The sequence below is a fragment of the Alexandromys fortis genome, unplaced genomic scaffold (assembly GCF_014885135.2).
Source record: "Alexandromys fortis isolate MF-2015 unplaced genomic scaffold, M_Fortis_MF-2015_v1.1 scaffold_44, whole genome shotgun sequence".
Taxonomy (NCBI): domain Eukaryota; kingdom Metazoa; phylum Chordata; class Mammalia; order Rodentia; family Cricetidae; genus Alexandromys; species Alexandromys fortis.
Window position 1 is genome coordinate 8,387,968 of NW_026067921.1, and position 14,813 is coordinate 8,402,780.

Here is a 14,813-nt window from a genome sequence, read left to right on the forward strand (position 1 = left end):
AAAAAAAAAAAAAAAAAACAAATAAAAAAACAAAAAGAAAACAAACAAACAAAAAACCAACCAACCAAACAAAAAAAACCTCTTAAATTAAACACTATAATCGCTGACAACATGGTTTTGAAATTTAGGTACCTATAGCTTAAAATGTTAATCTGTATACAACCTAAAGCCTCCAAGATGTGTATATATCATACTTTCTGGAAAATTGCTTTAAAGGGCCAAAGGCTAAGTATGTGTGTCACAAGTATGACACAGTTGCTCATGCCTCTAATCCCAGTACTCAAGAGACAGGCAGGCAGATTTCACGAGTTTGAGTCAGCCGGGTCTACATAGGGAGTTCCAGCACAGCCAGAGCTACATAGTGAGACCCTGTCTTAACAACAGCAAAAAGTATGTGAGTCACAGAGGCCCACAAAGTCTCTTTGAGATAGGGGTGAGAATAGGAAGTGGGTTGGGGCAAGGATTTATAGAAGAAAATATAATAAGAATGCTCATATATTGTCTCTCATTAACACCCATTGGGGACCTCTGTGCTAGACTCTTATTAAACTCCAAAGGTAAAGACAGTCTAGACTAAGAAGGGCCTTGTATATTATATACATATGGACTTGGATTTTCTCCATTATGTAGTTGTTGCACCTCACTGAAAGGTTTCAAAGTGTCAAGTACACAACTGTATACTAGACATGCAACTGATGAGCCTTTAGGCTTCACCAGCCATAGCGTTAGCATAAGACAATCATTTTTTAAAGGTTGTATTTTACTATCTTTTCACTGGCTCCTTTAATCTTCTCTGTTCCTCCAAAACTAATTTGCCACCTCTTTCGTTCTATCCCTACTAGGCTTCTCCTTGATTTAGTTGATAAACAACTAAAACCAATCTATGGTGAGGGGAAAGAAAAATGGATCAATGTCCAAAAGAGCTGAAGAAGCAGAGTGGTCCATCTTGCTTAAAAGAGCCCAGCCTCAGCCCAGCCTCAGTTTCTTCACTCTTCTACATGCCTTTGCATTTACCTGTCCTTGGGAATAGCCAGGTTTCATGACCCTGTCTTTACCTAACTCCCAGCCATGGTCCAAAGGAGAAGAGGATCTCTATAGCCGGTTTTTCTTGTCAGACTTACTTTGGACCGCCATCCCCCTGTGTGTCTTAGTCATAAGACACAGAGATTTATTATTAATTATGAAAGCTTGGCCTTAGCTTGGGCATGTTCCCAACTAGCTCTTGTAACTTAACCCACTTATATTAGCTGGTATTCGGCACAGGGCTCATTACCTCTCTTCCATACTCTGCATCTCGCTGCTTCCCAAGTCCCTCTCTCTTTCCAGAAGTCCTGCCTATCCTCTCCTACCTAGCGATTGGTTGTTTGGCTCTTTATTAAACCAATCAGAAGGTGCCTTGGCAGAGACACAGCTTTGCAATGTAAAAAAGATTATCCCACAACAGGGCTCTCTTTCTCCAAGGCCTGTTTATTTTCAGTCCCAGTATCTAGAAAAGGAACTTCTATTTCTTTCATGAGAAAGCCCACCTGATGAGTATAGATTAGATTTAATAAACAGAAGAAGGCAGCTATAATCATTAGCATAGGACTTAAAGATTTATTTATTTTATTTTATATATGAGTGTTTTGTCTATATGCCATATACCACACATGTGTTTGGTGCCCACAGAGATCAGAAAAGAGTGCCTCAGATCCCCAGGAGCTAGAGTTACTGATAGTTGTGAACTACCGTGTGGGTGCTGGGAACTGAATCTGGATTAGGCACGTTATTCAGCTTAGTCTGTAGACAGCGGGGAATTTTTCTTTTTCCTTTTTGGTTTTCTGAAACAAGGTTTATCTGTGTAGCCCTGGCTGTCCTGGGACTTGCCAACCATGACTAGCGTGAGATTTTTCTTTAAGATTTGTAATTCAACCTAGATAAGACTTTCTCTAATTTGGCCAGAGCTCTGTCCTTAATAGGATGAGCTAGATACATGCATAAAATAGTATGTCAGTCTGCGGCCTCGAGTGACACTAAGGAGTGGTTATTTAGTTTACTTTTGTACCTGAACGGCCAGTTTATGGCGCATTTCTTCAACAATAACCTATCAGCCAGGGTGTTTTAGTAGCGGCTTCATTTCCAAGCTAACATCTCCTCTGTCCTCCAAATGATGTCCCATGATATTTGTGTGTGTGTGTGTGTGTGTGAGAGAGAGAGAGAGAGAGAGAGAGAGAGAGAGAGAGAGAGAGAGAGAGAGAGATTTCGAGATCGATCTGGGTAGAAGCTGTGAAGGCTGGTTAGGAGGTTGCCCAAGAGGCAAACCGCGCCCTGAATCCCTGACAGCAGTTAAGATCGCATTAATAGACAACGCCCTAAGAACCAGTGAATCCAGAAAGGCCATATAGAAATGTGACGCCATCCATGTTAAAGGTAGGAAAAGTGTGTTGTTATTCATATTCCGAGTCGAGGACGAATATGAGAAAATATTTTGAGAAAGCACTGAGGTATGCGATGAGTTTGTCCCTTAAATTACTCTAGTGTTAATGAGTACGGCTGCAGACTGAATCACTTGAAAAGGGCGAGAGCTACGAAGACTACACTGGCAGTGGGTTCTGGTGAAGAAGGAATCCAGAATCATAAGAGGTCAGGAATGACAGATCCCTCCAAACGGATCACATCTCGCCTTCCTTTTAAGTACTCTTCTAGTGCTTTCAGAGATGCCCATTCAACGTGTCCTGTGCTTTGTCGTAGTTTCGAAGAAGTCAAAGGGTGAGCCACCAACTTCGCAAGTCCTTTGGGAACCACTGACATTTTCAAAGCTCCTGGAAGAGAAGCCCACCAGATGTGTGCCAGGGGATAGCGTCTTTCGCTATGGAAGAGCCCAGCAGTGGGTTATCAAAAATGCCGCTGTCATTTAGGGGTTATCAAAAGTGCCGCTGTCGTTAAGTGAAGACGAATCCTTCAAGTCCCCTTCCTGGCTCTCCAAGAACTGAGAAGGCCTAGAGAGGTCACCAACCAAATAAAGTTCCACACTTGCTGCCTTAGACCAGGGTGCACAACTTGGCAAATGGGGCGGGGCAAGCCTCGGGGCAGCGCCTGGCCACGCCCCCGTGCGACTGTGGGCGGAGCGGAGGGCGTGTCTGCGTCCCTAGGGGGCGAGGGCGGCCACAGCCGCCCGAGGGGGGCGGGCCTTGGCCCCGAGTGACGGCCCGCCGGCCCAACCGGTGTGAGACCACGGGGCCGGCCTTCCTGCAGCGTCTTCCGCTCGCCGGCTGCGGCGCCTGGAACGGTTGCGGTGGGTCTGGGCGCTGGGAAGCCGTCCAAGATGATTAAAAAATTCGACAAGAAGGACGAGGAGTCTGGTACGCGCGGCGCTCCGGACGCCCACCCTCAAGAGCAGGGGTCCCCTTTCCCTCGCCCGCAGCCACCTGCTCCGGGGACTGGGCGCAGCGGCGGGGGTCTGCCCGAAGCCCCTCCCCCGGCGCCGGGGCCTCCCCTCGGGCCGCGCGCTCCCGGCCCTGGGTGTCGCCTTGAGCGCTTGGCGGCTCCGCCCCGGCGCGTCCCCGCCCCCCGGCCGAACCCCTCTCAGCCGGCCCTCCGCGGGGCCCTGTCGGGGGGGTGGGCGAGGAAGTGCGCGCGCATGTCTCGGTGGCCTGGGGTTGCTGGTGGGGTTAGGCCCCCAGGGCGAGCACCCCTTGTTTTTGGGGCTGGGGTCGACCGGGCCAGGGTTGCGTGTTTATGGACTCTGAAGGGCCTTGATTCTCCTGTTCCCAGGGGTTAAGACTGCCCGGTGGGACACAGCTCTTTGAATGCGCAGGCATCCAGAAGTGACTTGCGTGTTGATACCTGTCTGTGGTGCAGTGCAAGTGGGGAAGATGCCAAGCCTCTTCAAAAATAAAAAAAAAAATCTTCAGCTCTTCAGTGGTAGCTGCTCTCACAAGTGTGGTGGAAGGTTGGGTTAGTGGACCTTCATGGCCTCATCCTGCATGGCCTCTTTACATTTGTGATTCTCTGCGAAACTGTTCCTTTCTGCTTCAGTAAATGTGTGAAACACATAAAACAGGGCTTGCTTTTTTTCTTTTAGGGAACTCCATAGTGTCCTGTCATCTCATTACTCTCGGTGGTGGTGGAAACGACACATTTGTTGACATCCATGGGAATGGGGGAGGGGGAAGCAGGGAAGGAAGGTACTCATTTTGGACAGGGTTCCTGTATCCAGAGAAGTCCAAGCTCTCAGCTATGACAACGATAGAATTTGTACCAGAATCCAAATTACTTCATCCAGCAAATATTGCATATTTGTAATAGTTGTCCTTGTGACTTCCAAGGGATCATCCTGTTTAGGTGAGATTTTCCAAGCATGCAATATCCTTCTCTAGAAAAGTCTTTGTAGGACAGCTACTGAAGACCTTCTCTTTTTCTTATACTGTAGGAAGTGGTTCCAATCCTTTCCAGCATTTGGAGAAGAGTGCTGTCTTGCAGGAGGTATGGCATGGATGTATTCAGTCTCTTGTCAATTCTGTTTGAGATAGATGGGCAACGAAATTCTGAGGTACTAAAATCAGGACACCCCAAATGAGAGTGAAGGAGCGTAGAACCATGTGACAGGCTAAAGGTCACTCTTCCCTATATTTGATCAAAGAAAGAAATTCACTTTTCATTTATATATTAAAAGTAATGGAGTGTAACCGGGTGCAAAGGATAGATTTAGGGAAAAGGACGGTCTAGAACTATAGAAATATATAGACATGCAGACTGTTGTTCTGGGGGATTTTAATGAAATACTAGAAGAAATAGTGGTAAGTGAGAAGTTATTGGAAGACTTTACAGATATTAAGCTCTTGATGTTCATATGCAGACAGAGGTTCTGGTAGAGTCTTTAAAGTTGAAGTAGTCAACCCAAGGGAATAAGAAAGTATAGATAGGAAAGTTTGGGTCACATCCAGTAATTTATTGTATACCATCATAACTTGAGAGCATAGACAACTGACATTTGGAGAGTGTACTAACATGTTGGTAATGTTATTAAAGGTGATTTGCCCTGTCCTCTCTGATAGAAAATACACTACAGCATACTGTTTTGCATATTTCTGTAGGCACGCATATTCAATGAAACCCCCATCAATCCAAGAAGATGCTTGCATATTTTGACAAAGATTCTGTACTTGCTCAACCAGGTAAACTGTTCTGACTGACTTCCTTAGATTTGTATATTAGGACAGAAACATGTGACCCGCAGTGAAGTACTTACTGAAAAGTAGAATTGTTTTTTTAAAAATTATGAAGTTTGAAAGTGCAAAATGTTTGTTTAGAACAATAATGTGTAAAAACTCTTTAATATAAGGACTATATTTCTTAAATTCATGAGGTATTAAGCCAGCTAAACATGTATTTCTTTTTTTGTTTATTTATTTTTGTTTTTTTTTTATTTTATTGATATTTATTGAGCTCTACATTTTTCTCTGCTCCCCTCCCTGCTTTTCCTCTCCCCCTTCAATCCTTCTCCAAGGTCCCCATGCTCCCAATTTACTCAAGAGATCTTGTCTTTTTCTACTTTCTACTTCCCATGTAGATTAGATCTATTAGTGTCCGCATTGTTGTCTAAGTTCTCTTGGATTGTGGTTTGTAGGCTGGCTTTCTTTGCTTTATGTTTAAAAACCACCTATGAGTGAGTACTAAACATGTACATTTCAACAGATATATTGATTTGAATTCAACAAATAGTACTTAGAACATACTTGCTACATGTAATTATTTTTAACTTTTCAATTTGTTTTCAATTTAATTTTTTTATGTGTATGAATGTTTTACCTGCATGTATGTTTATGTACCATATGTGTGCCTGGTATAATGGAGGTCAGAAGAGGGCATCAGGTCCCCTTAGACTTGAGTTACAGAACCACCACATCGATACTAGGAATCAAACCTGTATAGAAGGAGCTGCAGGCTGCTTCCTGCCACTCAGCTCCCGGCCACTGGCTAGCTTTACCCAAAATAATTACATGGAAACTGTATTCTTTTAAAGACTGCCTGGCCCGTTATCTGTAGCCTCTTATTGGCTAACTCTCACATCTTGATTAACCCATTTCTAATAATGTGGATAGCACCACGAGGTGGTGGCTTACTAGGAAAGATCTTAACCTGCGTCTGTCTCAGAGAAAAGAGGCATGGCATCTTGGGTTGGAGAATCATGGCGACTGCCTGAGGCGTCTGCCTCATTGCCTTCTTCCCAGCATTCTGTTCTGTCTACTTCACCCACCTAATTTTCTGCCCTATTAAAAGTCCAAGGCAGTCTCTTTATTAACCAATGAAAGTAACACAGACAGATGACCCTCCTCTATCAAACCTGGGTCCTCTGTAAGAGCAACAAGTGCTCTTGACTGCTGAAGCAACTCTCCCGATCAGTTGACATGTATTCATGTCAACTTTGAAAACCCTTTGAAAATACAGTATAAAGTCAACTGGGAGGTTGGTGGCATACACCTTTAATCCCAGCACTCAGGAGGCAGAGGCAGGCGGATCTCTGTGAGTTCGAGGCCAGCCTGGTCTATAAGAGCTAGTTCCAGGACACTGTAAAGTAAGTCAGGCAGATTTCAAATGTTTGTTTGCTTATTTATTTGGCATAATAGTGGTGTGTTAAAGTTTTTGTCTTAATGTTCAGGTCTCATATTCGTATCATTACACTAATACTGTCAATATGGTTTTGGACAAGTAAGTTAACCATTATGTGCCATACTACTCTGCTTTAAATGAGGATTATAATACCCCCTTTCCCCCATAGTTTCTCTGTGTGATAGCCCTGGCTCTCCTGGAACTCGTTTTGTAGACCAGGCTGTCCTTGAACTCACAGAGATCTGCCTGCTTCTGCCTCCTAAGTGCTTGGACTAAAGGTGTGCAGCGTACTACATCTGGCTGATAATACCAGTTTTTTTAAACGTTATAGTTAAATAAAATAGTAGGTGTAAACCATTATAATAGTGCTAGGCACATAATTTTTACTCAGAAATACTTCCCATTTGCAACTTAGTAAATTTTATTGCATGCCTGCTATATCTTACGTATTAGGCACTGGTGTTACAGCAGGCAAAGCCAAAAAATATTTTTTTAATTCTGTATTCTATTACTGCTGTTAATTTTCTTTTTATTTTGCATCAAACTGTAAATGTAATCTCATAGACATTTAAAACCTTAGAAAATATGATTTTATTTTATAGACAATATATATCTCTAGGTATTTACATACAAACATATAGACATTGCATATCTAAGATATTTATATGTAATGCTAAATGGGTTATACTTACCAACTTAAATTCTAGGAAAATCTTTTATTTTAGTTTTTTACAGTTATTTATTAACTTTGTATGTGCTTGCAGAAAATGCGTGTGGAGGTCTGTTCTCGCTACCATGTAGAGGTTGAGGATTGAACACAAATCATCAGGCTTGGTGATAAGTGTCTTTATCCACTGAGCCATCTCATCAGCCTCTAAAAAAACCATTTTTATCATGTAGTTTTAAAAAGACATGTTCATGAGCAGCATACCCTACCATGGCAGCACATGAGGAACATTTAAGCCAAATCAGCTTGACTTTACTTTGTGCCACATATGTTGTGTTGTGTCCAAAGTGGCTAACTCCATTGTATTAGCAGAATTTGGAGTAGTCGAAGCTGAAGTCAGTATCTCTTTCTTGGAGCAACAACTCATGTTGAGACAATTATCTTGATAAGGTGATTGAGCATAAACTTGGTCATGAAAACAGGTTTGGGAGCATTCATTTTATCTCTTTCCCTGGTCCTTGGTAGAACATTATGAGGGGAAAAAAGCCTTCAGAATTTCTACTAGCATTGACAGAGCCAAATACTCTTGAGTTGTAAGTCAAACGTAGTAACGACTTTTCTAATATGACTGAGGAATCCCACAGGCTTTGGGGTATTTGGTAAGTTTCACAGTAACAAAGTTTTCTCCCATGCTGATGAGCAATTGGATACTGATTTAAATAGTTGTAAACTCTTTTTATACTTTGTCTTTCATCCCAAACTTGAGACTTTTTAAATGAAAATTCTTATACCATGGCAATGGATATAAGACTACTTGTATTTTATGTAAAATCTGAACTCTGAAAACAAATTGAGCCCAATGTGTTATATAGGAGCACTTCTAACGAAAGAAGTTAAGTGTTAAAATGGTAATATTTGAGGAAGTCTACAACTAGAAATGTTTTGAAAAGTAGTGAGTTAAGTTGTCGAGCTGAGCTACTCCAGATCAGCAGCATTGGCGTGTCTGGGAGCTTGTACCAAGTGGTCCCTCAAGATCTCACTGAAGGAGACTATTTTGAGAGGGTCTCTAAATAATCTTTTACTCACATTAAAAACTGTAAGATCCAAATCATGCTTCTAAGAATTTGGGTCAGTGTCTTGGGCTCTATAGCACCATGAAACATAAAAAGGAGGTGAATCTAGATCCTTCTCTTTTGGTTTGGATCCTGTCTTGCCATATTTTCTGAGATTTCTCATAAGCAATCCTTACAGTTTTATATATATGATGTACTTGTCCCGTATTGGACATGTGCCAGGCATTAAAGTGTGGAAATTTACAAGGTGTAATCCTTGCTTTTAGGTTGTTTGACCTTATGCAATGCTGACTGGAAATTCTACTTCCTGTCATGTTTTGCCTCCTTGTAAATCTGTGAGGGAAATAAGCAGTTTCTGTTAAAAATGTAGAGACTACAATTCCGGAACTGTGGCATGCTATTTTGAATTATTTTAAATAACAAGTCTCTAAATGGTCGTGAGGGGGGTTTTCTCCCCTGCAGATTTCTAAATTGAAAGCCAAACCGTTGCCATGAATGCCAATAAAGAGACCTCCTCCTGAATTCAAAATGATTTATTGAGAAGTAAAAGCAAATCCTTAATGTCTACATTTTTTAGTTTAAAAAATTGTTTTCAATTTTCCTTAGGGTGAGCCCTTTGGAACTGTGGAAGCTACAGAAGCCTTCTTTGCGATGACTCGCTTGTTCCAATCTAATGATGTAAGTCTGTTTTATTATTTTATGATGAAAACATTTATTTATTTTCCCCTGGGAACTAGAGTGTTCCAAATTAAAGAGGGTTGTTTGAAATGTTTAAAATTACTTTAAAACCATTTATCTTGATAAAACTTACAAATGCTTTTTAAGCAATATGTAAATGTGGAAGAATTAAAGTATATAGTATAAAACTCTTCCTGAAGTCATTAGAGAAAAAGTTGATACCTACAGGTCCACATCTATTGGTCCTAGTCAGGTTTTTTGTGGGCCTGGGTTATTGGTCAGCAGGGCTGGCAGTTGAAAAGAGCTGGGTTTGGAGTGGGGATACAGTAAGCCTGCCAGTACCTCTGTAACTGCGGCTCGTTACCCTGGGTCCCCTCAAAGCTTAGAGTGTAATTGCTGCTGCTTCCCTTCTGTTTTCTGAATGTGGCACAGTTCTTTTATGCCCAGGTTTAATACGGAAAAACACAGAGAGTAGGATTCTCGGGTACATATATCTTAGCTTTCTGTTAGCATATATTTGCCAAATTCTTTTTATACATAATATATATCAGCATAGGCTACATTTTGTGTCTAATTCCCAGGACCCCTGTGCATTGTGTCTGCCCACATGTCTTGATAATAAAAATTTTAGGAGTAGTTCTTCAGGAAAACCAACAGACCCCTGTAAGACAGTTATATTAGGGGAGGCCTTTATATATGCTCAGACAGAGGGAGGAGTGTCCCCTCAGATTAAAGATTACTTATATTGACAAAAGGTCCTTGGCAGAATTTGAGGTTTTCGGTACCTTTGTCTGTCTCCACCTCACTTTCATGGCAAATGACTTCCTGTTATATAGCAGTAGTGTGTGTGTGTACACACACACACACACACACACACACACATATATATATACATATACATATACATACCCTATATATAGTATAATACACACACACACAAGCAGAGAGGCTCTCTCCTTCCTTCAGACTTTCAGCTGTCCATTTAAACCTGTTATGCTCATTTTCTTTTACGAAAACGTGTGTGTGTGTGTATGTGTATGTATGTAGTATGTGTGTGCATGCGAATGTGTGATGTGTATGTAGATATAAGAGGACAACTTGCAAGACTCAGTTCTCTCCTTCCACCATGAAGGTCCTGGTGGTTGAACTCAGGTCTTCAGCATTGGTAGCAAGTGCTCTTACCTGCTGAATCATCTTTATCAGCCCCCTAAACAAATTACTTTCAACATCTTAGTTTTTAAGAACTTATTTTTTATTAAAGTGTACTCCAGCAACATTTGCTTATTTACCCAAAATGTTGTTTTCTATAGGTTTTTACATAAATAATTTAAATATTTATGCTATTTCATGCTATGGACTACTTACATTTCCTGATTCCCTAGAAACAAGATCATTGTTATCTTCAGTCCAAACAGAAGCAGTTTCAAGTTCCTAACATTCAGGACATGCTTTCCTTTAATCGCTTCCTGTACCAACAATTCAGGGTTTAATCAAAGAAGCAGAGCCACTGAGTGTTATGGGATTAGGCATTTCCTTCAGGAATTAGACTAGAAAAGTAGGCATTTCAAGTTGTTGGAATAGGGCCCAAACATTGCTGTTAGAAAAGTCAGGCTATATGTGGCTCTGATTTTGCAGTCAGGTACCTGGTGTTGGGCTAGATGGGGTCAGCAAATACTTATAGGATTAAGGGGTTATAAATGATGATAGAATGGTAACTGTCACTGAGAGAAGCTGTGACAGTGAAAATGAGTCACCGTACTTTAGGGGAGAAGGTGCACTGAAAGAAGACGTTGTCAAGAGCTGATAAGGCAGTGAAGAGTAGCTTCTTTGTGGAGAGCATGAGAAAGAAAACAGCCACCGTTTAGAAAGTTACAGGGCCATCCTTAGGGAATAAAAGATAGGAGGATAGGAACATTTATGGAAGAAGTTTGAAATGATACGGAATTTTTCTGATGAAGAGCCAGAGAAATTTGACTGTGTGTGTGTGGGGGGGGGGAGTGGAAAATAGAATTGTTCATAATCCTTTTTTATATAATGTAGACTCTGTAATGATATCTGTCATTCTGATATGGGTAAATTACAATTACATCTTATATTCCTTAGAGTTTTATCTAGAAGTTTATATCTTATAAATATCTTCATGGAACAAACTTTTTGATTCATTGTTTTTCTTATTAATTTTTCTTTTATAAAATAGTTGGGGGAAAATATAGTGAGCTGAGGATATTGGTTAGTTTGTAGACTGCTTGACCTGAATGCATGAAGCTCTGGGTTTGATCTCCAGCCCCTCCTAAACTAGGCATGATGGTGTACATGTATACTCACTTGGCAGGTAGAGGCAGGAGGACCAGAAGTTTAGGCCATTTTTAACTGCATAGTGAGTTCAAGTCTAGCCTGTGTCACAGTGTGAGGCCCATTGAAAGACTGAAGCAAGATAATAAGAGCAAGAAAAGAGAAAAACACACAGATTTATCTAACTTTATACATAAATTAAGGACACATGTTTACAGAACTTTGCTACAGACTTGGAATAAAAGCAGACAAGTAATTTTAAAGGAACAAAAGCATACAGACTATGTTCCTTAGTCGTAGTTTTAACTATGCTGCAGCAGGGTTAGAAGTCAGTGGTGGAAGAAGCAAGAAGAAAGGGGTAAAAAAAGAAATAGTTATTTTGTATAAATCACTCTATGTTTTGATGTTCAGAACCACATTTCTGTTTTGTTTCCAGCTGTGTAAATGGCTAGATTTACCTTGCTACCATAAATACGAGAGACCCAAACAAAACATACCCAGTTTTCAGTTTTCAGGTAGTATGTCTAGCTTGCAATGACTGTGATTTGAAGAAGAGAAGTAAGCAAGATGCACCCTGGGATTGCACCAGTTAGCTGCCTAGAGGCAGATTACAGGCACCAGGAAGGGCAGGTAGAGTTGGGAAAGCCAAAAAAAGTTTAAATTTTTAGGAAGGATAAAAGTGAGGAGGGAAACCAGTGTACTTGAAGACAATGATAGAAACAGTCTGAAATAGAACTGAAGAAGGAAAAAAAGGCAACAAAGTGAAGAACACCAGTTATATACTGGATAATATTTTCAGAGTTTTTGACAGTTACCCTAAATTGCTTCATGAACTTATAAAAATCTAATACTCGTTTTAATCTTTTCTCTGCTTGTGGGAAATCTGAGAGTCTTAGACACTCTTACCATCTCTATGAATATGTTAATAGACATGTTTACATATATTTCTAAATGTATTTATATATATTTATTTTTTAAAGACATATCTTTTTAGGTTTTGTTCCTTCAAATAAATTTATCTTGAATACTTTTTTTCCTTTCTACTTTTTATTCCTTGCTATATGCCTGAATTACTATCTGGAATATACTATCTGAACCCATTCTTTATATACTATTTCTTATTCAGTGAGATTTCAGGTTTATATTTCATGAGAATGAGTGTTTGTTTTTGCTGCCAGAACTCCTGACCTGGGAATTTCTCTGTATTTTGTCCATGGCTACATAGTAAAATTTTGGGGTCAGTCTTTTCATGTGATTATTGGCCATTTATGTCTTTTTGGATAAATGTCTCTTCAGATGTTTCCCTAAACATAAGCTGGACTTGCTGAGTTTAAAAAAACTTAGAAAAGGACACAAAATTGGACAAGTAGGGAAAGGGTGGGGGACTTGAGCTGGGAGGAATTGGAGAGTGAATAGGATTAAAATACAGTATGTAAAATTTTCAGAGAACTAATTTTTAAAAACATCACCAAATCCTTTATCCATTTAAAAAATGTTGTGCTTTTGTTATTGAGTTATAATAGAGTACATATAATCTTAGATGCATGTTCTATCATATATATTACATAGAAATTGTTCTTACATGTGAAATATTATTATTATTTTTTAAAATATTTAATTATTTATTAAGCATACAATGTACTGCTGGCATGGAAGGCACCAGGTCTCAGTACAGGTGGTTGTGAACCACCATGTGATTGCTGGGAATTGAACTCAGGACCTCTGGAAGAGCAGCCAGTGCTCTTACCATCTGAGCCACCTCTCCAGCCCGAAATATTATTTTTAAAAATAAACTTTGATTCATATTGTGTTTAACATTTCTGTGTATTTATCTACATAATGTGTTTTGCTGGCTAAAAGCACACTCATGCCAACACTTTGCAGTGCTAGTTTTTAGAAGTTTTGGCATTCTGAGGGCCATGAGGTGTGTCTGAATCTAATTTCCATTTGCCTTATGTCTGCTAACTTGAGCACTTGTTTTTTTCTTCTACTTTGGCTAATCCAGTTTTTATCTGTGTTTTATACTATGTCTGTTATGTAGAATGGAATTTGTTTTAGTTCTGAAATTTTGATTTCTATTTACCATTTTTTGTTGTTGGCTTTGTGTTTATGTGACTTTGAATTGTTGTATGCTTGCCTGCCCACTCCCTCCCCTCCCCTCCCCTCCTCTTTTCCTTCCCTTTCTTTTTCTTCCCTCTTCTCCCTCCTTCCCTTCCTTCCTTGTGTTAAATCACGCTGAGAATCTTCCTTTTCTTCTTCTCTTATTGGGTTCAGTGGTGTCAACTAAATTTTTACTATAGCTTAGGCTCTGGAACTGGGTCTGATGGTGAGTTTCTGTATTTATAAGTACTGAAGGTACTTAGGAGGCTGGGCAGACTAAAGGAGCCTGGGGTCTACAAGTAAATCAGAGATGCAGCTGAGGAGAGCTGGGCTGGAACTGTTATTGTTACTGTCTCACTTTGGATCCTGGTATCCATCTGGAAACTTTGATAACTTAAAATGGAAGTTGATTATCCAGCAATGAGTCATTTTAGGAGAAACATTGGTATTCACTGAATGGAGGGGAAAACAGAATTAGCATTATGTCTGCATAAACACTTTCTTTCTTTCTTTCTTTCTTTTTTTTCTTTTCTTTCTTAAGATTTATTTATTTATGCTGGGCAGTGGTGGCACATGCCTTTAATCCTAGCACTTGGGAGGCAGAGGCAGGCGGATCTCTGTTGTTGGAGGGCAGCCTGGTCTACAGAGCGAGTTCCAGGACAGGCTCCAAAGCTACAGAGAAACCCTGCCTGCATGAATACCTGCATGTATGTGTATATACCATAAGAGGTCACCAGATCTCATTATAGATGGCTGTGAGCCACCACGTGGGTGCTGAGAATTGAATTCAGGACCTCTAGAAGAACAGCCAATGCTCTTAACCATTGAGCCATCTCTCCAGCCCTCGCATACACATTTCTTAGAAATATTAATAATACATTTTCTGAGACAAGTCTTTATCACTTTAAAACAGTTATATCTCTGTAGAAGAGTAATTGATTTGTGTGTGTGTGTGTGTGTGTGTGTGTGTGTGTGTGTGTGTGTGTGGTTTTGCAAGGCAGGGTTTTTCTGCATAATAGCCTTGGCTCTCCTGGTACTTGCTTTGTAGACCAGACTGGCTTTGAACTTGTAGTTTTCACCTGCCTCTGCCTCCCAGGAAGAAATGGATTTTTCTTAAAGCAATCTTTTATTTTACATACCAATCCTAGTTCCTTCCCCCTCCCTTTCTCTCAGTACCCCATCCCCATCCATTCCTCATGTGGAGTCAACAGAGTCTTGTTGCATCACTTGAGGCTCGACCAAGCCTGCTGCTCCCCCATCTTCTGGTTCTTGCTTAGCCAAGTAATTGATTTTTTTTTAAAGGCTTTGCTTTTATGTTTTCTCAGATATCAATGCCTAGTGTTTTTGCTTAAGAAATAGTAGTATTTTGAGTGTTTTTAAAAGTATCCGTATAGTTTTAATGATATTTTTAG

At 40.3% G+C, this 14,813-nt stretch overlaps 2 protein-coding genes across 4 annotated transcripts in view; both read left to right on the forward strand.

Annotated features, from left to right (window-relative positions):
• Tsga13 (testis specific 13) overlaps positions 1 to 3,056 on the forward strand; it is a 17,093-nt gene extending 14,037 nt beyond the window's left edge. Inside the window, exons 6-7 of the mRNA XM_050141749.1 lie at positions 2,518 to 2,584; positions 2,637 to 3,056. Of these exons, the coding sequence (XP_049997706.1) occupies positions 2,518 to 2,584; positions 2,637 to 2,897 (328 nt within the window). The 3' untranslated portion in view covers positions 2,898 to 3,056. The remainder of the gene's footprint in view (positions 1 to 2,517; positions 2,585 to 2,636) is intronic.
• A 144-nt stretch (positions 3,057 to 3,200) lies between these two features.
• The window catches only part of Copg2 (COPI coat complex subunit gamma 2), a 120,343-nt gene continuing 108,730 nt past the window's right edge, over positions 3,201 to 14,813 (forward strand). The window contains exons 1-4 of one of the 3 annotated variants that reach the window (XM_050141804.1): positions 3,201 to 3,341; positions 4,412 to 4,464; positions 5,076 to 5,156; positions 8,938 to 9,009. In XM_050141804.1, coding sequence (XP_049997761.1) covers positions 3,305 to 3,341; positions 4,412 to 4,464; positions 5,076 to 5,156; positions 8,938 to 9,009 — 243 coding nt within the window. In that variant the 5' untranslated portion in view covers positions 3,201 to 3,304. Of the gene's footprint in view, positions 3,342 to 3,615; positions 4,324 to 4,411; positions 4,465 to 5,075; positions 5,157 to 8,937; positions 9,010 to 14,813 lie in introns of those variants that run through there. The other 2 variants (XM_050141802.1, XM_050141803.1) reach the window with 2 other exon arrangements.